The 22946-nt window shown below is 37.1% G+C and overlaps 1 protein-coding gene and 1 long non-coding RNA gene across 2 annotated transcripts; both read left to right on the top strand.

Annotated features, from left to right (window-relative positions):
- The first annotated feature begins 12348 nt into the window (after positions 1 to 12348).
- Positions 12349 to 18893, top strand: LOC105052377 (uncharacterized). Its single transcript, XM_010933165.4, has 4 exons — positions 12349 to 12990; positions 14869 to 15337; positions 17924 to 18204; positions 18311 to 18893. The coding sequence occupies exons 2-4, from the start codon at positions 14879 to 14881 to the stop codon at positions 18468 to 18470; spliced, it is 900 nt and encodes a 299-aa protein (XP_010931467.1). The 5' UTR covers positions 12349 to 12990; positions 14869 to 14878; the 3' UTR covers positions 18471 to 18893.
- A 2049-nt stretch (positions 18894 to 20942) lies between these two features.
- On the top strand, positions 20943 to 22736 carry LOC105052378 (uncharacterized). Its single transcript, XR_003801911.2, has 2 exons — positions 20943 to 21233; positions 22401 to 22736. It is a non-coding gene; the product is annotated as an uncharacterized lncRNA (long non-coding RNA).
- The last annotated feature ends 210 nt before the right edge of the window (positions 22737 to 22946 follow it).

Here is a 22946-nt window from a genome sequence, read left to right as displayed (position 1 = left end):
TCATAACATTTCAAATAAGATATTTTCATAACAAAATACCATTCATCCAATTCATGCATCGTTTCACAAATCATGTCAGAAAAATATATTATAATTTATCGATAAATCTAGAAAAAAGTGAAATATTACTTACTTCGAATGCATTCTAATAAATCCACATAATTCTATAAATTTTTCTTCCAAAAATTCTGTTCGTAGATCATATTGCAATATCCTATGGTCAAACATCCACCATCCTATACAGAATCAATTTCAATAATTAGAAAGAATACGAATACCATATTTCAACGATTTAGACTGGGTCCGATCATCTAATTTTATCTAAGCAAAATCTAATTAGGACCTAAACGATCCAAGGTTTGACTATCAGATCAAATCGGATTCGAAGTGATAGGACTGAGGTTTTTTCATCGATTTCATAAAATCAAGTAGAGAGAGACAATTAGAGGAGAGAGAAATCAATGAGGTACAATTCGAATTGGTTAGATGACACAATCCAACATTATGATTGGTCCAATATCTCGATTGGTGAAATCAACATGATCAAATCAAGTCATGGCTAGATCGAAATCATGGATAATCAAATTTAAAGATTCATGGTCTGATTAAGGTGGGTGCCAGTACGCTGTCTGACAATCATGGATCAGGATTCTTCATTAGAATCAGATCAAGACTATTAAAAGAAATTTCTTCATTCACTAACCTTTTTTTTTAGAGAGAGAATCAATCAAGAGAGAGAATATTTTAGAGAGAGAAAATTTTAGAGAGAGAAAACTCATCTTGAACTTCTCAGACGATATGATTCAACAAATTCGATCGATCAGATCAAATCATGCTAAGATTATCATGTGAATAATTTAATAAAATTATAAAAATTAAAATCTTAAAAATACCTAATCTGATCAAAGTGGGTGTCGGTATACCGTCCGATGATCACAGATCAAAAATCCATCACGAGGATCATTTAAATTCATCTTCATTCTTCTCAAAATTTTAAAAATCTTAGGAGAGAGAAATAATCTAGAGGAAAGATTTTAGAGAGAGAAAGTAGAGAGAGAAAGTCCAATACTAGAGAGAGAAAATACTAGTTCAAGTTGAAGGGAGAGAGGAAAGAGAGAGAAACTCTCTTTCTCATATTTTATTATTTATATCATTATTTATTAATTAATTTATTTTATTTTTTTCTTTCTTCTTTTCTTTCTTTCTCTTTTTTTTTCTTTTTTCTTCACGGAAGAGAGAGGAGAAAATCCTATTTATTATTATTATATTATTATTATTTTATTTTTCCTTCTTCTCTTTTTCTTTTTTTTCCTTTTTTCTTTTCTTTTTCTTTTCTTTTTCTTTTCTTTTCCTTCTTTTTCTTTTCTTTTTCTTTTCTTTTCCTTCTTCTTCTTCTTTTCTTCTTCTTTTCCCTTGGGTTTCTTTTGGGCCGAAACAGGGGACCGGCAAGTCCCCTCCTTGGCTGGCCGACCGGCGGTGCAACCAGTGTGGGACGGCCGTCGGCAGGAGGAGAGGCAACCCGGCGGCAAGAGGAGGTCAAACTGGTGGTCGGCGGTGACCACCGACGTCGGAAAAAATGGCAAAAAAAAAGGTTCTTCCGCAACAAAATCTGGCGACTCTGGTCGCCGGCGAGCGTGCACACCGGCACGGGAAGGAAAAGGAAGAAAAGAGGAAGGGGAGGATGCTTACCTCCGACGCCGGCGAAGCTTTTCCGACGAGAAATTGAACGGCACAGGGACGGTTTTCCATGGGATTTTTCCGGCGATTGCCGCCGACCGGACTTAGAATCTTCGGTGGAAGGAAGAGAGGAGGGATATCCTCCTTAAATAGAGCCGGAGGGAGCTCGTCTCCGACTCTGATTGGGAGCCAACGAGAGGAGGAAGAAGACTCCCTTCGGGAGTCTTCTCCCCTATTTTTCTATTTTTTTTTTTTTGTTCGTTTGGGCTTTGGCTGGGATTCTTGATAGTTGGACCCTGGGTTTGGGCCATCACACACCTCCCGTTGGTTTCTGCTTTCGCCTTCTTCCCTATCGTCACCGGCGTCGGTCTTCCCCTCCGATCTCCCTCAGGTACTTTTCTTCACATAGATCAAAGAGAAATAAAAAAAAATACCCCAATGACGAGACTCGGCTATTATATAACCCCAAGAGTGGAGTTCTCATTTATTTTGTTCTTCACCTTGGGAGTTTCTGGCACTCTGTTGGTTTGATTGCACGATGGCCTTCAGTTGAGCTACAAAACGCTAGAAAAATGCTTTTGTTGGTGTAAAGCAATAATAGAGGATTGATGATAGCTGGATTATGCTCCGATTGCGTATGCATTAAAGGATTGCTTTCTTTTCTCGATTCTAAATGAGTAAATCTTGTTGGTTTTAGGTTCTCTTGTACGGATATGAGGATTAAAGATTTCTTCTTGAGTCTTGTTGAGTGAAGGATTGGTATTTGAGGTCTGTTTTCTTTGAAAAGTTATTTTTTAAAAAAAAAATAGACATATATACCTTATTCATGGCACTAGAATGGTGATCTCATCAAATCATACTAATGGATATGTCATAATTTTGATGAATTTGGTTTATTGAACCAAAAAATTTCAAAATCAGTGGATAAAATGACATTGTTTTAGATATCTAATTCTCTGATTATGCCATAGTGGTTCTGTTAGCTTGTGTGGGGGTAAGCCAGCATTGTCATGTTCTCTGATTGTGCCATAGTAGATTTGTTAGTTCTTATTAGTTCTTTTTTTCCCCCAATAACATATAAGAGAAGTGCTTGCACCCGTACCTTTGTTGGCTGATGAAGTTATGTTTTAAAGGTCTTATGACCCTGGAAGTTCTTGATGAAAATTTATTTGTTGAAATAAGTCCTTAGTCTCAATCATTTAGGAGGAGAAGGTCCAATTCAGATAGCTTATGACTAGGGCTGAAATTTAATCGAATATGGATTGAATATCAATATATCCATATCTATATTTGATTTCTCCTACCATACAATAGATAATGCTAATAATAGCTGTGATGTTGATGATTATGTATACTAACATAAAACCATTGTGATCCTTTGATTATTTTATGTGTAGTTCCATTATGAATACTTAAGGACAGTGAACATGCAAGACATCATAATCGAGATCCCCAATTTCATCATCGACGATAAAAATTGCTTCTCATGGGATATAAATAGGTATTAAAAGTGACATTCTGTGTTGACACGTAAGATTATAAAATAATCTCCCAACATGCCACATATCAAGTTTGAAGTCTCCATAATAATAGTAAAACTATGAATGGATATTAGGGGTGACATTCCGTTTCGACATGTAAGATTGTAGAATAATCTTCCAGCATGCCATGTGTCAAGTTCGAAAGTCTCCATAATATTTATTTATTTTATTTCCGTATTGTGTTATTTCCTCTTTTCTTTCTTGGAGGGCGTCGGAGCGGACGTGCCATCCGGATGGCCGACATCGATGATGAGGAGGACACGGATGGTCGAGGTCAGAGTGGATGTGCTACTCGAAAGGCCAATGCTGATGATGCGGACGACTGGACAGTCCTACACTTCATGATCAAGGGAAATAAAAAAATTAGCCCATCCAAATTGTCATTATATATCCATTTGAAAATTTTAATTTCAATCAAGAGATCAGGGACAATGGAGTTTAGTTTTGCTTTTCTCCCTTTTTTTTATGTGATGTTTATATATATTAATCAAAACTATCATAACTGTATTAGTATAATGAACACTTTGACTGACTACTATGCTTTAGTTATCAAAGAGATGCATATATACACCTCATTATTAATTTATGGAATAGACTTCTCCTACTATAGAATAGATAATGCTAACAATAGCTGTGATGTTGGTGATTAAGTATACCAACATTAAAGTCACTATTGTCCCTTGATTGTTTTATGTATAGTTCCATTATGAATAATTAAGGATAGTGAACATGCAGGACATCATAATCAAGGTCCCAAATTTCACGATCGATGATAAAAATTGCATCCTATATGATATAAATGAATATTAGGGATGACATCCGCGTTGACATATAAGATTGTAGAATAATCTCTTAACATGCGACATGTCAAGTTTGGAAGTCTCCACAATAATAGTAAAATGATAAATGGATGATATTCCATATTAACATGTAAGATTATAGAATAATCTTCCAGTATGCCACATGTCAAGTTTAAAAATCTTCATAATATTTATTTATTTATTTTGTTCTCGTACTATGTTATTTTCTATTTTTTTTCTTCGAGGCCGGAGCAGACATGCCATCTAGAAGACCGACATCGATAACATGGAGGATGCAGACAGATGAATGAGGCCAGAGCAGATGTGCCATCCAGAAGGTCGACGTCGATGATGTGGAGGATGTGGATGGTTGGATAGTTCTACACATAGCGGTTAGGAGAAATAGAAAAATTAGCCCATCCAAAATGTTATTATATATCCATTTGAAAATTTTAATTTCAATCAAGAGATGGGGGACAATGGAGTTTAGTTTTGCTTTTTCCTTTTTTTTTTATGTGATGTTTACATATATTAATCAAAACTATCATAACTGCATTAGTACAATGAACACTTTGACCGACTACCATGCTTTAATTACCAATGAGATGTATATATGCATCTCATTATTAATTTATGAAATAAATTTCTCCTACTATAGAATAGATAATGCTAACAATAACTGTGATGTTGATGATTATGTATATCAATATTAAAACTACTATTATCCTTTGATTATTTTATGTGCAGTTCCATTACGAATAATTAAGGATAGTGAACATGCAGGACATCATAATCAAGGTCCTCAATTTCACCATCGACAATAAAAATTGCATCCCATGTGATATAAATGGGTATTAAGAGTGACATTCGGTGTTGACACGTAAGATTATAAAATAATCTCCCAGTACATCACATGTCAAATTTAGAAGTCTTTACAATAATAATAAAATGATAAATGAGAATTAGAGATGACATTCCATATTGACGTGTAAGATTGTAGAATAATCTTCCAGCATACTACATGTCAAATTTAGAAGTCTCCACAATGTTTATTTATTTATTTATTTATTTATTCTGCACTGTGTTATTTCTTCTTTTCTTTCTTCGATGCTAAAGTTGACGTACCATCTAGAAAGCCGATCCAATGACGTGGAGGACACAGACAGCCGGACGAGGCCTACTATATTCTAAGTACTATGAATTATTAATTTTTAAATAATTTTACTGTTTCACTTTGTTTTGATCTAAACTATTATTTTGAACATTTGAATTATTTTTCTATTTATTTCAATTAAATTGCAAACTAAATTATTATGTTTATAATTTATTTTATATTGAAATCTATTATTATGGTGTCTGTTCTTCTGTATTTGTAAAATCAATAGGCTCAGACATCGTCCGGCCACCATGCTAGTGAATTAGTAAGATAATTCTTGACACTCAACCAGCTTGGTCCCACAAGATTTTGGCCAATCCATTTTCTCTCTTGAGTTGACAAAAGTCAAAGCTAAAAGCATAAAAACTTTTGTTCTTGAAGTGATACCCCATTCAAAAAATTATACCCTATATCAAGTGCACCACATGAACAATCCGAGACATGGTGAGGAGGATGATAATTGATGAGATAAATCACATGAAGAATAGAGCCTATAGGAATGAGAAATCTGATGGCATGGTGTTCCCAGTGGAGGGTATAATTTTTCAATCCCTTCTAACCTTTCCTCTCAACATCTCTCTTGGTCACCTTTGCCAACTATATTGTCACCCAGCAGCACTGGTAACCCATCACCAGTGACTCACCACATCCAAACCTTTCCAACCTTCTCTACAAGGAGGAGGATAGTATTAGAATAATCTTATTTTTACTATATTTTTGAAAAAGGTTAAAATTTTTAAACACTTATGCTCTAAATAATCCTACATGATTAACTATAAATTAGAATTGCAGTTGACAAAGTCCAATAGTTTAAGATAATTAGATCTTCTAAATTTTAGGATAGTGACCAAAGAAAGAAAGAGGAGCTATAATTTTTCTCTTTTCCTTCCCTAAAAGAAGGAAAGAATTTCTTTACCTTTTCTTAAATAGCATAATATAGATAAAGATTCTCGCATGAATTACCTGATCATATTACTACTTATTGTGGGTGGGCTGTGGGGGGACCCCTTAATAGTTCCATATCGGGCATACTCTGAAGTATCTTGTGCTTAAGAGGGATACGAGCACGCATTCCTTCACGAGGCACCTTTTGCCTTCCGATCGAAGGACAAAACCATGACTCTGGGAGCGCGTGCGCCGGTAGAGGCGGCGCCCCTTGGGGATAGCAGACAATACTTCGTGGGGTCCGAGGCGATGCCTTCGACGACCGCTTGACACACTGACACAATAGTGGCGTGCCAGGTAGGGGCACCTGCCCCCTGCTCACAGCACATGCCCCTCCAGAGTAGGGGGCTATGTTGTGGGTGGGCTGTGGGGAGACCCCCCTTATAGTCCCATATCGGACATACTCTGAAGTGTCATGTGCTTAAGAGGGATACGAGCACACATTCCCTCACGAGGCATCTTTTGCCTTCCGACCGAAGGACAAAACTGTGACTCTGGGAGCACGTGCGCCGGTAAAGACGGTGCCCCCTGGGAATAGCGGACAATACTTCGTGGGGTCCGAGGCGATGCCTCCAACGATCGCTTGACACACTGACACAACAGTGGTGCGCCAGGTAGGGGCACCCGCCCCCTGCTCACAGCACATGCCCCTCCAGAGTGGGGGGCTATGTTGTGGGTGGGCTATGGGGGGACCCCCCTTAATAGTCCCATATCGGACATACTCTGAAGTGTCATGTGCTTAAGAGGAATACGAGCACGCATTTCCTCACGAGGTGCCTTTTGCCTTCCGGCCAAAGGACAAAATCATGACTCTGGGAGCACGTGCGCCGGTAGAGGCGGCGCTCCCTGGGGATAGCAGACAATACTTTGTGGGATCCGAGGCGATACCTCCGAGACCGCTTGACACACTGACACAACAGTGGCGCGCCAGGTAGGGACACCCGCCCCCTGCTCACAGCACATGCCCCTTCAGAGTGGGGGGCTATGTTGTGGGTGGGCTGTGGGGGGACCCCCCTTAATAGTCCCATATCGGGCATACTCTGAAGTGTCATGTGCTTAAGAGGGATACGAGCACGCATTTCCTCACGAGGTGCCTTTTGCCTTCTGGCCGAAGGACAAAACTGTGACTCTGGGAGCGCGTGCGTCGGTGGAGGCGGCGCCCCCTGGGGATAGCGGACAATACTTCGTGGGGTCCGAGGCGATGCCTCCGACGACCGCTTGACACACTGACACAACACTACTGTTATGGTTTCAAGAGTTACTAATAAGGTTCTCCATTTTAAGATGAGATTGGCCAAAAGGGAAGCTAATATTAAAGAAGTCCATAACTTGGGTATTGGATAAGCACCTGCTGACTTGTCTAAATTTAGGACTCATTTGATTCATAGAAATAAATTTTTTTTACTCAAATATTTTTTTTGAAAAGTTAGTATGTGACATCGAAAATAGTGTATATTTTATTGATTATAAGAAAATAGCATATTTCAGAGTGACTTATATTTCATTGAGCATCTATTTTTCTTAAAAAATTATGTAAAATATATATTATGTCCTTAATAAAGGAAAAAACCTTATCCTATTTTATCTAAAAGCTTAAGAGCACTTTTGAAAAAATAATATCCTAATTCTTAGACGGTGAGAATTAGACTTTTATATAATTTTTTTAATGAAATATATATGTTTTATTCGTATGGAAAAGCTACTTCCTATCTCCCTCTTTTGAAAACTCAAAGGAAACATGAGTCATTTTTTTATTTTTCTACTAACCACACTTTTCTCTCTCTTCTTCCCACGAACCAAATGATTTCCTAAGTGGATATGTAAAATATTTGTTGCCCCTCATGTGAAATTGTTTTCATGAAGATCTCATAGGATACCTTACCTTTCCTTATGCATCCAAGGTGTTTTAACCTACATATGCCAACCTATGATTTCTCAAAAGGGATAAAAGTGGTATGGATATTATCTATCCAAATTTATTTTTATATTTGAATCAATCTAGATATGGATAGAAATTTGATAATCCGATTAATATCCATATCTATAAAAAAAATAGATATGGATATGATAGATAACTATCCCATCTGTATCCAAAGCTACATGTAACCCTATATAATTTTATATAGTACTTATTAATTTTTAAGAAATATATACAACAATATAACTATATTATTAGCTTGATTTATCATCTATTTAGTAATATTTTTTTGATTCTGTAGTCACGTAATTATATCCATATGTAATTACATCGGATACTTTTAGTATCCAAATTATATCTATATCTATTTAACATAAATATGGATATGAATTTTTGTATCCGAATAATATTTGTATATGTATTTGTATTCATCAAACAAAATAAATATGGATATGGATATGCTGGTATCTGATCTGATTTCAGCCCTACTTCTCAAAAACCATAGAGAAGGATATTAATCATGTTTAATTTGGCAAGACACAATCAAACCCAAAATACTTGGAATCACATATCTAACCTTATTATATATAAAAAAAATATTAATAAATTTAGATGATCATATCTTATAAAAGCAAGCGTGTGATCTTATCAATTTTCTCTAGGCTGTTCGCCTGGCTTTCTTTAAATCTTTGATCCTCTTAATACTCATGATCTTTGTGTGTTTTACATACCATCGAGGTATCACTCTCTATTTATAGAGGTGAAATCCTAATAGTCTCAAGCAGCTAAGTTGGAGTAGGAATGGCAATGAATCGGATATTGATCAGATCAACCGATATCTATACGTATCCTGTCAGAAAAAGAACCATATCCATACCACCCAATACTTGTCTCGAGTCAAGCCGAGTCGAGCTCTAAGAATGGGTCGGATCGAATCAGGTATGCCCAAATCAATCTTCTCTTCTTCGTTCTCCATCTCCGTCGTCGTTCTAGCACTACCTGCTACCCCATCTGGCCATCCCCAAATCCTATAAAATATCATGCTTCCACCAAGATTAAACTCTAAAAACCTCAAGGGACCAACTCACACCGCCACAACTTGCACAAAATCCCATATGATTGAGAAAACCCCAATCAGAACCTAAGAACCCCTTCGATCTCCCTTAGGTGCTCTCCTTCCCCACAGATCTTTTAAAAGGGAAATGAAATGAAAAGAAAAAGAAGCAAAAAGAAAAAAAATCAATCTATGTAGGAAAAGTTCTTATCTTTTATTTTTTTCCATCTTTTCTTTGGTTTGGTTGATTTTTTCTATATTTTTCTCTGGAGTTTCCTCTATTTCTTTAGTCCTCAGAAGTCTCAGTCGGGTGGGAGGCTTGGAGAGGCCGAATACGGAAGCTTAAACAATTGCTAGGGTTTTATTGGAACCCTAGATGCTGGGCTGTTGCCACTAGGGGTGTGTTGGGGGGGGATCGATCCATCGGATCACCGCTAGGGGTGGGGGGGGAGAGTGGGGACCCATCGATTGCGGGGCCACCATAGCGTGCTTAGGGTGGTCAGGCCATCGGGTGGGAGGGGTGGTTTGGATGTACAAGAGAGAGAGAGAGAGAATTGGGGGGAGTGGGGACTTACCAACTGTCGAGCTACCGCAGTGGCGCAACACCGTTGGGGTGTTAGGGTGGTCAGTCATCGGGTGAGAATGGGGGGTGTAAACAAGAGAGAGAGGGGGGGCATGATATATATATATATATATATATATATATATATATATATATATATATATATATATATATATATATATATATGTATATATTATATAATAAGATATTATTCGAGTAGGACATACTATTATCTATATCCAATCCGAACTTACTTCGGATATTTTTTTTAAAACTCATACTCATCTCGCCTCTTAATCGAATTGAGTAACGTCCGTCCCATTCAGATTGGATCGAATTAGATCGGGTTGGGTACCCATCAAATCAAAAAATTATCATCCCTAAGTTGGAGAAATGCTATCATCTCCCCCAATAGAAGTAACGTTGGATTCTATCGTCTCTCGAAATGATGACTCCTTTTATGGACTAGTATTTGGATTGGACTGAATCGACGTATTATGGGCATCTTAGTTTGGGTCCAAATTCAAAGTCCAATAAAGTATCTTTCATGGTGCATTCAAATGACCTACTTGCATGACTTCCACCATTTGAATGAATTAAATTAAATATAGAGAAGTACACTCTATTATGGTGGCTAATTTCTGTAGAATGCTCTTAATGAATGATTATTTTATAAAAGAATCTACCATGGCTAATATCATTACTCCAAATCCACACAATAATTGAGATCACAACCATGATAGCAAAACACCGAGATGACTTTGGATGGAGGGGCATTGGATTGTATGTTTAGAATTACAACCAATCGAAATGTAGATGGGAGTCAACTCCATGAATTTGGTTGAGAATGATAGCTTGGATATATATATATATATATATAGAGAGAGAGAGAGAGAGAGAGATTGACTGGGCTCCCATTGATCGGATCCCAGCCAAAATCCGATCGGATCCTCATCCCTTGGATCGGTGTGCATCTCAAAGCAGAGGAGAAAGGCTAACAGAGTGTGTGGATTACCATCTGCTGACATGACATAGTTTAAGGAGGAAAAAAAAGCAGAGGCCTGCTCTGCTTTGAATAGGATGCGATGTAAGAGGACACGCTCCCCTCCTCCCATCTCTTCTCCCTCTCTCTCCCTATCTTCTCATCTCTCTCTCTCTCCCCTTCAAAACCCATCCCTCTCCCTCTCTCTTCCTTTCAAAATCTTAGCCAATCCTGCCGCATTCCATCCGCCGCCAGCTCTTTCCTAACCCCCAACTCTCACCTTCTTCTCCTCTCTCTCTCTCAATTCTCACCCTCTTCTCCTCTCTCTCTCTTGCTTTCTCACTTTCATAATGCATCTCTCCCACTGCCCCCCCTGTCCGTCGTGGGCTTTTGCTCAACCCACCGCCGGCTCTCATCTGCTGCCCCCATCTTCTCCTTTCGTCCCAACCCCTTCTTCTACCCTACCTCCTCCTCTTTCTAAGGGGCAACACCCCTTCTTTGACATCTGTGAACACCGACGCCGCCCCCAACCAACACCGCCACCATCCATCACTGTACCCAATCTACGTCACCACCTGCTGTGGCCCCCAACAAGCACCGCCACCAATCCTTGCCTCACCCAACCGATTTTGCCACCCGCTGTGGCCCCCAACCGGCGTCGTCACCACCCCTCGCCTCACCCAACCGACGTCGCCACCAACCACCACCTCCATATTCTGCTAGAGGTCCATCTCTTCCATATCAGGTGAGCATCTTCCTCATTTATTTGCTTCATATCAATAGTTTAATTGGGATATGAATTGCTGTGTTTTATATGCAATAAAGGATGGCACCATATAGTTTACCAGCAATGCTAAATATTTTGACCTTTTAAGGCTGAAAATGGCATATTTTGCTTTCAACTATGATGTGTTTATTTGGAGATGGTCACTTTAATTAAATTTATTTTTTGGTGGCACACTGTATTATATTCTTAAATCAATAGATTTTGGAGAGAGTCACTGTTTATTTGGAGAGGGTCACTTAACTAGATTTTGTAAAATTGAAACCTCTTCGATTAGAAGTATTGGTTGGATTCAATGAGTGGATGTTCATCTTAGAATTTTTTTTTATTGACTTCAAATTAATTATTATGAAATTGACCTCCATAATGAAGTTTATTACACCAGCGTAGTTTGCATATCCTTATTTATTGTGATCAATATTTGCATATAGAAGACTGTCTTTTTTATTGTTATTTTGAATTGCATATTGGTGTCCCGATTCTAAAGTCGAGTCAAGCCCTTATGTTTGATGCTGAGATCATTCCTACTTTTTTTATTAATATATATATATATATATATATATATAGAGGATCTAGAGTGAAGTGTAACTAAAAATGAATATAATTTAGATCTAGTTCCATTTATTATTATGGTTTAAAAAAGTTACAATTATATTTTTTGATATAAAGATAACAATAATAATAATAAATAAAATATTAATTCTAACGTGAGATAGATGAAATGGCAACTATATATACAGTGCCGAGAATGAGGAGCTGACATGCCACGCTGGCCATCGGTCAAATTTAACATCCACGGGATGCCAAATCTGCGAGTCGGCTTCGCTTTTCCGTGTGCGGCCGCAATTTTAGATCAGGACGGAACGCAAGACCGCGCCATGCCGCGTTGCCCGAACCGTCACGCCTACGCCTCTCTCTCTCTCTCTCGACACGGTTCCACCTTTCCTGTCGGATTTGTACCCCGCAGCCCTCGTTTTCTGGCGACCCCTTCTCCTGCCCACCCGTTACGAAGAATTCTCGCTCTTGATCCAATTCCTCTCCTCCTCTGATCTCCTCCGCTTCTGATGGACTAACGTTGAAGCCGATCGATCGATTGATCGTCGAAGATTTCTTGTTTTCGCGGCGTTGGGTTCTTTCTTGAGCAAAGTGGATTAGGGTTTGACTTTTGGATTCGAAGAGCATCGACAATGCCTTCGGTGCTCGGGGTCCAGAGGCGAGCGGGTGCGGCCACGGTACACTATCAGATCTCGTTCCATGGAGGTTCTAGTAGTTGTTCCCATCGTCTGAAACAGTTGGAGAAGTGGAATCGTCGTGGTAATCTCAGCTAACATTAGGCCTCTAAGGGTAGATCTTACCCTCGTTCTGTGGGATTTCTCCTCGCTTTCGTCTTCGTCTTCTTGTTCTTCTTCTTCTTCGTCGTTTCAGCTTTTGGGGCATTTCGCCTTATTCTTGGATTTGAATCTGAGCGGTGCTCGGGGAACGCCAGAACTGTTTCCTTGGATTCGGGCTTCGAATTATAGGTTTTTAATTATTTGCTCTTACTGGGGGAGATTACAGTGTTTTCCGTCGAGGTAATAGCTCGAATGCCTGTCTTTATTTGGTGTAGTGTAGAATCCTTGTACAGTTGTATTTTTGATGTACCTTTGAATAGAATCTTAACAAGAAAAATTGTTCTTTTTCTCTGTGGCGAATGATTTTGTGTCTCATAGCATTTTCTGATTTAATATGTGAGGGCCCATTTCATATTCTTGTCTTATCATATGTTGTTGGTTCTGCAAGTCTGTGCATTTTGATTTGTTTTTCTATAATTGGAGGTCATTCTTGTCAAAGATCCGACAGTTTTAGGACATCCTCATTTAAGCCTCACACTAGTGGTTTGTGTTGGATCAATAATAACCAAAATCGAGTTGAATGGAGTTCTGATCCAACATAGGATATATTAGTTGAAAAGGTCCTTATGTAATCAGGGGTCGATAATTGGATGTTGATCATTGAGATAACATAGGATAGCAATGGTTGCGACTGGCCTCAGAAAAGATTGATTTTCATTATTTATGATGTACAATCCGTAAAGTAGAGCTTGCTTGGCTGTTGGTAACTGAAATATGATGTACAATCTATATTATAAAGCCCACTGGATATAGGTAACTGAAAATGCTAAGTGCCTGGAGTTGTGTGGGTCTGAAGTTATAGCAACTAAAGGTGCAGCCACCATGGTCAACTCAAAATAGTACCTTCAACAGCCTCGGCTACTGAAATTTGGCCTTTCATCATCTTGTTGTGGTCAGGTAGCGGAGTTTGGGTTGTTTTTTGAAGCTGCAACACGTGTAACTTTAGAACAAGAATTAGAATGGGAGATCTTGCATTTGCTGGATACCCTAACACCAAGGCATGCATTAACCAGGATTCCTGCAATGCACTTGGTTATTTCAGGGTATGCATTCAATCTTTGAGTTGCCGATGCATTTTTTTAGCCACTTATACAAGAGATTCTTCTGTAGTTTGATTAAATTCTTTAGCAATATCAATCTTCAAAACGTGAAACACTACCATGAATTATTATTTAAGCAAACTGAGTCATTTTACCATCTTTGGAGTCAAGTATTTTGAGAAGTATGTTATCTACATCAAATGAAGATATCATGGATAACATATGAGTGCATGGCACAACTTAATAATAGTAGCTTAGTAAAATAATGCAGTGAAGTTAGATAGTTTGACATTAATAAGGCAAAAGATCATGCTGAAATACTTCTGCCAAGCTTTAATTTTAGCTTAGTTGGACAATAGGTTATTATTGGCAGCTTCCATTTTCTGTTATGCTTCCAATTTCTCTTAATATATCTTACATGTTATATATGTTCTTTAGAAATTACTTTTGCTGCAATGGAACACTGAAAAGCAAATGAACTTTGGAGATATTATCCACTCATTAATTATTTTCTTTTTTTATTGCTTTTGTGTACACATGAAGTAATAATAGGAAGTGGGAGACCTAATAGTGAGAAAAATATTTATCAAGTAGTTACTTTCTCAATATTTAAAGTACATTACCATGCACGCATGTGTTTAAGTATCAAGAAAATATATCAAAGCTCATCTATAGGCTTGTCGATATACCACATTGTTATGCAAGCCTTCTTCATAGTGACTTTTCTGAATTTCTGTTAATTGCCAAATAGGAATGTACAGGGAGGTTGCCAATTTGGCATGCTTTATAATATTTGTAGTTCTGGCATCAGATAATATTCACCTAATTATTTCCTTCATGTATAACAAGCCTTTGACGGTCTTTTAGTAAGCTTCACATTAAATATTCCGATCACTCTAATTCAATATTTATCATTATGAAAATGATATAAGATAGCACATTTTCTTTCATGTCTATTTGGTAGAGTTGAGACAAACTTGCTTTTTCTAACATGAACTCCTGTCATATTTTATCACAGTGGCCAGTGGATGGGAAGTTCCATGCCAAGTTCAACTTCTGAAGATGTTGGCTGGAAAACATGTTTCCACAGTCCTAACTATGAGCAAGCATGCGTGGAACAAGAACAATGTACTTACGGCATTACGGAAAAGATTGTGAAGGGAATATCTCTAGAGGATCTTGACATTCATTCTGTGACTGAGAATGATAATTTAACCACTCGAGAACTTGGAAACACTCTTGAAGAAGTCTTGCATATTTGTGATAACCATGGGTGCTGGGATGATGGCAATCTCACTTTAAATCAGCATGAGATCTGCAGCGACACTGAGATGCAATCTCTCTATGTCGATACAAATATGTTGAATGGTTTGTGCAAATGTGAAATGATGCTACATTCAGAAATGTTGCAATCACATCCTTTAGACATAGATGTAGGGGAGGGATTATCAAGTCCAGTGGTGCATATCTTGAGTTCTTCTGAGCCTGTAAGTTCTGCATTTCTGTTTGAGTTGACTCATGAAAGTAGCTGTTATTTAAATTATTGGAATAGATGCTTAGCCTGAGTGTGTTATAGGGTACATTTGGTTACAGTGTAGTTATTGATCATTGACATTTTTCAATGTTCTAATGATCAATATACTTAAAATTCATAAGAAAAGAAATTAGCTGATAAGATGTGTCAAATTGATCATATTGTAACACTTATATTGAATGTGACATATGTGATGATTGCTCATCACTGTCGTTCCATCTCTGTTTTCTGAATGTTGCTGAATATTTTAAATTATGAACTATAATTCCTTTGTTTTATTGCCTGCAAATCACCCTTTTTTGAAAATAATATTGTCAATTAAGACTGTTTTTTAAATGCATTTCATTTTTGTATCTTAAACTTTAACCTTTATTATTGCGTATAAGTTTCATTATTGACCTGTTTGTATAATTAGTAAACATATTTCAGTTTATGATGTTTGGTATAAGAAATATGAATGGTGTTGATATTGGATCATTTGACATGCATGATCTGGATTTTAAGACTTTCTACGTTGTAGTTTTAATGGTTATGATAACATAATATTCATATGAGATGACTAACCATTTGATTTATGTGAGTTCTACTTTGTTGCATTTGATTCTTGCAAATTTGTTATCGCCAATGGACATCGATATTGCTTGAGTATTATATTGTCAGCCATGATATTGTCCTCCATATCTTTTGGACTGTTCATTTTGGGAACATGGGTATTCCTCTTCTGCCAATCTCATGTCCTAAGATTTTGCAGGTTTAGCTATTTAGGAGCCATCTTGCTATTAGCATAATGGCATTTGTTGAGGTCATTAGCATGCATCAAAATGAAGGGTATAATTCAGTAATATCTATAATCATAATGAATGATAACCCATAATTTTGTTTTATGTATTGTGAACATTTAGTTGGTTAGGAAGAACTGTTTTCACATGTTTCCTGTTAGGTGCTTTTGTTGTCCTGCTTGGGGAGCTGGGCTGGAATGTCTGACTTGCCCCATGTGGTCAATCAAGTGCCTTTACACACAAAAGATATATGGTTAACTACATGGAGATCCATTTGGATAATTGATGGATCATTTGTATGTCACAGAAACCATGTGACGAGATCATATATTTTATTTGGACATGTCTTTTGTCATCTATTTCTTGGAATTACCTATGTGTGTTCTTCACCTTTTTTTTTTTACGATTTGTTCCCAAAGATATTAATTGATTAAATTTCATATCGTGTTTTAGGGACTTCAGATTTGTAACCCTGTTTCATGAAGAATTTATGCAACTGAAGCTGAAAGTATTAGATTTAAAAATTCCATTATTTTGGTGCTTGTGATTGTTGTGGTGGCAACATGTTTTATTAGTGTCCTAGGATGTTAATGTTATGTAAGCTTTGTATGTAGTAAGTATATATTCATGTTTATAAAGTCTTCAGTATGTGAAATTTCAAGCAATAATTTTTTTTTAGTGGATGATGTTATCCATGGACAACGTATCCAAAATTAAGGAACAAAGTAAAGTTGATACCATGCTCGTTGCAAGTTGTAAGTAGAGACTATGTGGTGTGTTTTTTATTTTATTATAAAAAAACTAGGATATTGCAACCAACTCATTAAGAACAATGGTAACAAATTGACCAAGATAACGAGAAATATTCCATGGTTTATTGATTATTGTCTTGCGCACTCATTTTTATCTTTTCTCATGTTTGTTAAAAGACCTTAAAAATATCCTTCCTCCATTTTGAGTTTCATATCATATATAAATGTTTATTATTTGTTTACATTCTGAATAAGCTAGAATTACCACCAAATGCTGTGAAGTAAGCTGAAGGCACTTGCAAAAATTTTGTTTGGCATTATTTTTCCTTTTTTTTATACCATTGGATAAAAGAGCCCGTCATGGTTGATTTGTGAAGTGAACCTTCAATAGAGATCTGCTGGGTGACAAGGCCTACCATGTATCTGACAATGATTCAAGAAATATGATTGGTTGAGATTATTTTGATGATCAGAAACAATTTCAAAACATTAGCAGAAATTAGTTGGCAAACTTTGAGCTGTTAGATTGTATAGCCCAGTCGAACCATACAATTTTGTTAAATTTCTCCAAGATTTTCTGTGCCGTTGGCCATTTACCTCCTAAATCCTTGCCCCTTTGTATTCTTTTCAATATCTTCTTTGTTTATTATCTTAAATGATCGGTAGTATATGATAAAGAAACACAGCATTAGATTGCATTGCATAGCACATTTGTCCAGCGCTGAGGGGACTTGATAACTGAAAGGCAAATTTTATATGGGATCTAGTCACCTCCAAAAATGTGCATGTTAGAAAATGAGCAAAACGTTACCACGTCTGTTAGCATGCAACTGTTTTCATGAATCCCTACATTTATTTCTCCATGATAATCAAATGTCAAAAAGGGTGCATGCAATATTTAGATATCGCAGCTTCCTCAGGGGGAGAAGAGCGAAGAAAAAAAGAAAATTATCTCTAACAATGCAATCTGGTTGGTGATGATTTGGTTTGTCCCTTGTCTCTTGACAGACTGTTCCAAAGTTGGTGTCTGCCATGAAAGGAAGCCGTGCACAACAGGGAATGATTCCAAAAATGAAGTTGTGTGTGAAATGGTCGCCAGATGTCTATGACCCACCACCTACATCTGAGTCACACACAATAAAGGGTCACCGCCATCGTCGTAAGTCGACAAAGAAGGATTATTACAAGCACAAGCACACCAAGGGCAAGTCTTCTCGAGGGAGTGGTGGTGACAGGAAACATGCTTACAAGAGTAGCGCCAGCAATCCAATTGATCCTCAAAAATTACGGTTCGTTTTCTCACGAGTCTGCTTGTAACATTTCTTTGTGTTCTCACGTTATCAGAACCATGTGTGGATATTGTTATTCTTCCCTTCATAAGTGGCCTCTTTGCAGATTGCAATCACTTCATGAGAGACCACTATTAAATGATTGCGACCAGTCAAAGGTGGAGGTCCTGGACTATGCTGTTAGGACCCAAGAATTGAACTGTGGAAGCAGCTTCTACATTGAATCACTTGCTCCAGTGCATTTTTCAGTTTCCAGAGCCTCCTGAGTGGAAACTTCATTCTGTGAAGCAATGGTTTTCTTTGGTTGTGAACAAGATCAAAACTGCCAGGATGCAGAACATTTTTGTGATCCATCGTCGTTGAAACTCCAGAACTGGAATTCTCTATTTGTTGGTTGATGATGTTCACCATTATGAATGATGCTCTTGTTTCCTCGTCCTTTCAGTAGAACTGAAGTGATTTAGTTAATTAGATACAGCGTTGTTTGAGTAGTTCATGCCAATTGGAACAATAGATGAGCTATCCCTGTTAACTATCGTTTGTGTATGGCGCCATTTTTTGCTGGCGCATGAAAAAGAACCCACCAGTTTTTTATCTCTACTTTCTGGCGTTGGTGATCTGGAGAGCTGGAAAGGGTACAATTCTTGTTCTAATATGCTATGATAATTTGATACTTGATATTGCCTTGATTTGTGCTTCACTGGACGGTGGAAATGCTTGGCGCAGATGTGAATCTACATGACAAGATTAGAAATGTCAAAGACCAGCCTAAGATAGAGGTGAAAATGGACCGGGTAACATCCTTTCGTATCTGTATCGTTATCTATTTGGATGGGGATAAGACTTTGAGTATCTGGTTGATATTATGTTGAACAAAGAAAAATGAATATGAATATAAATTCCGTATCTAAATATTTAATTTTATTTGCTATCCTATTTAATATTTTTATTTTTTAGTTAATTGTATTATGATGTCATTATGTTATAAATTTAATTTTCTTATTTGATGTTTTTTTTTTTTTTTTAATTTTATAACTACAGAGTTTAACCCTCCATTTAAAACAAATATAGATGTGAAATATCCATATCTATATTTATGAACTATAAAGTATATGAATATGGATATATTGATAGCTAATCCGTACTTGGTCATGGCCCTACTGCGCATGGGCTTACAGAGTTGTGTCGGAAAAATAGAAAACTTATAGGGTTGTGTCGGATAAAAAAAGTTAAATTATGAAAAAATATATATATATAATGCTAGTGTTTTGCTGATAATTGAAAATTGAAAAATTAAATATTTAAATGGATGACCTGCCGACTTTTGTCTGTACGGACACGGCAGACAAATAAGTTCTTGAGTATATGAATGATGAATGTCATCCGCACAAAATCTTTACCGTTCTCTGGTCGATGCCATAGTACTTCAGGTCTGCCTTTGGATCACTATCCCTTTGTTTTAGAGGTTATGAGAGAAGTCACTAGGTCTGATTCCTGGGCATCAATAGTTAGACTGGATGATTCAGTTCCATATTCACATGGGCAATGGAGAATATTTGGAACCCTGAACGGCTTGAATAATATCTGAATTGTGATTTCATAAAAAATAGGAGGCAATATGATGGCCCATATAACAAGCCTCCAATATCTGACACTGCAATTGAAGTTATATAGAATTTGTGGACCTTCCAGTTATACCACTGATTGATAAGGGCAGCTAGTCACGGAGTAAAAATTTAGATAGCATCATTCCTGGACTCTGTATGTGGCAACAGTTAAATAACTCAGTTATACGGGAGGCTATTGGACGATACAATTTAGTGGACCAATTTAAGTAAGTTTGTCACATCAAAAAAATGTAAGTTTAGAGGGTAATTTTATTTTATTTTTGGGTGGGTGGGGCGTACAAGTTGGTAGATTGTTTGAATGAGGTAGCCGATTGAAGGCACCCATTGTAGAACCGCTCTATCTCCGTTCACCAATCTCAATGGATGCATTCTGTTACTGTTTCTTTTTTCTCTTGCAGTCCAAGATACACAGACCAAATAAATCTACAAGGTAAAGTTTAAACATCCGGACTCGAAGGGGATCTCATCCAATCCCACCTTACGGAAAAATAATGAAACAAAAGTGAGAAGACAATCATGAGGATGTCGGTAGGGAAAACATTAGTGAAAAAAGTGAGAAGGCAATTATGAGAATGTCGGGTGGGAAAACATTAGTGGTGGAGGATTTTAATATACTGTTTCCAACTTATAAATATAAGTGGGGGTCAATGGTACATTAGATTCTTGCAATCTTAGCTTCATCTTGAAATGGGAGATGTACTCATGCTCTCCTCTTCCTGTTCCTCCTTTGGGGCGCTGCAATGGCAGTCTCAACCAAGGTCCTTCCCTTTCCCATTTTTTTTCCACCACTTCTGAGAAATCTCACTTCAGAGCTCACAGAAGTTTTTGTTATGAGATTTTTTTTTTTTTTTGTTGAAGCATCTTTCTTTTAGGACATGATTGGTGACGATCACTTCGCAGCAAGAAAGGTTTAAAATATTAAAGAATTGAGAAGATGTTCACATCCTTCCTTTTTAGCAGCAATGTAGGATGATAGAAAGCTTCCAATTGTGTTCTGACTTTTCTTTTTCTTTTTTTTTTTTAATTTTTAATTTACTTGGCAGCATCATAAGCATTTTGGATTTTCTCTGGCAGGTATGGTTATAAATCACTGGGCTTCTCTTTCTTTTATCTGTTATTGCTTCACTGGAATTACGTGAAATTTTAAATCCTTGTGGCATTTTCATCTTATGAACTATTTTGCTTCCGTTTAAACTTAGGCAGAGTCAATTTATAAGCTGCATCACTAGTCCCATTATGATTAGAAGTGGTGTTCCAAGCTGGTTTCAGGTCCCAAATTTAGGAATTTTTTATGGATGTTTTGTACCTGAGGAAGGATTTGACGCTAGCTGGGCTCCGAAGGTCATGTGGAGAATGACAGGGTCAGACAAGCCTAAAATTGCAAGATCTAGAACCAAATGGGTGAGCAGACCTATATTGGATCCAAATTTAGGTGCATACAGATTCAAAATAATTTCTTCATGGTAGGTCCACCTAGGGTCTTGGGTTGGGTGCTCATGTTTGCCCACTTTTGGGTACCAAGTGACACTACTAGCATCCTTTATAGAAGAAAAATAAAAAGGATATCTGCATTGCCTCATACTTCAGTTAGACTAGATTATATTTCATCCCCTTTCTCTCATATACTTTGTTTTAAAACTAATTTGCATTATCTGGCAAGGTGAAAACCTGAAACCTTGTATACGTACAGTCGCAAACTGAAGAGTTTGTCTGTAGTTCCTATATGATCTCGAAAACAGAGGCAGAATTGTCTGTCTTCCTTTTCTTGACAAGAAGGGTGCTATATGATTCTGATTTTATATCTAAAAAGAAGGAAATCAACATTCTATCAGATATAGTAAATTATTTTATGCCACAATAGATAAATTATTTTATACCAATTTATTCCATATTGTGCCATGATCATTCTCAAAGGAAATCCTTGTTCTTTATTAAGTTTCTAATTATTTTTGAATACTTACTTCCGAAAACCTCCATTACACTTGAAGAATTTGTTATCTGTTCAAGTATTAAAGGTTACCGTAGACACATTGCAAAGGAACATTTTTTTTTTTTTTTTTGATGAAAATGTATGGAAGGACCTTGTAATAAGAATCCAGTTCCATGACACGCTAAACAAATCTACGCACACACAAGATAGAAGTCACTCCTTAGTATCATAGCTATATGAATAATGCTATTATGCTTATAAAGAAATGATAGTAGACAATCATTACAAAAAAATGAACATGACAAGAACCGAACCATTCTTCGTTTTATGTCAATACGACTGATCTGCACAACAGTGAGATTGAACCCCTTGCCAAGGTACCTCCTAGGTTTTGGAAAAAGAAATGTGAAGAAGAAACAAGATCTCGTGCAAATATTTCTGATTATAGTGTATTCAGTATTCCACTCAATATAGCTTGCATTCATTGTTCTGAAAGTGTACACAACATTTGTCATTTAGCTTGCCTGTTTATTTACATACACATACATACATCTATGCCTCTATGTGTCTATCCGTGTGTTCAAGCATGTGTGGGCGTGTGAAGGGCTGATGCATTTATAATGGATGGGATTTTGTAGGGTGCCCTGGTGCTGGTCAGTTTAGGTGCTCCAAGACAGCCTACAAGAAGCCATGCATGTTCTTCTGTCAGAAGTGTTGCTTCAAGTGCAGGTGTTTTCCTCCTGGGACCCATGCCCACAAGGAGGTTTGCCACGTTGCAACACCTGGAAGACAGAGAGGAGGCCCAAATGCCCTTGAATCTTTCTGGAAATTCCAGTTACCTTCGAATGGTGAGATTGCAGAAGACAAGCTTATTACCTCCAATTTTTTCCCCTCAGTAAAGAAATTTTAGTTATTGATATAATGTCGTTTGTTATTATATATTTGTATTCTCTAATGCCATTTATGATGTGATATGTTCAGACTTAGCTGATGTCATGCTGCCATTTAAATTGAATCTGAAAACCTGCACCTGCTTTTGTTAAGTTAAGAAATAGTTTCTTGATTGCTCATCTACCACTTTAATATCAGATAATATTCTCATTGTGTAGCCGTAACAACTATTTGAAACATACTACAGTTATATTTTCTAAGATCAAAATGCCACAACTTAATTTTTTTAAAAA

This window comes from Elaeis guineensis, chromosome 10 (assembly GCF_000442705.2).
Source record: "Elaeis guineensis isolate ETL-2024a chromosome 10, EG11, whole genome shotgun sequence".
NCBI lineage: Eukaryota > Viridiplantae > Streptophyta > Magnoliopsida > Arecales > Arecaceae > Elaeis > Elaeis guineensis.
The sequence above is the reverse complement of the archived record's forward strand: the minus strand, read 5'-3'. Positions and strand labels throughout refer to the sequence as shown.

What these genes read in the sequence shown, in the direction of transcription:
- LOC105052377 (XM_010933165.4), top strand. Translation starts at nt 14,879, where the DNA reads ATGGGAAGTTCCATGCCAAGTTCAACTTCTGAAGATGTTGGCTGGAAA. An exon ending in TCTTGAGTTCTTCTGAGCCT is followed by an intron (nt 15,338 to 17,923) that starts GTAAGTTCTGCA and finishes GTCTCTTGACAG; the next exon opens with ACTGTTCCAAAGTTGGTGTC. An exon ending in ATTGATCCTCAAAAATTACG is followed by an intron (nt 18,205 to 18,310) that starts GTTCGTTTTCTC and finishes GCCTCTTTGCAG; the next exon opens with ATTGCAATCACTTCATGAGA.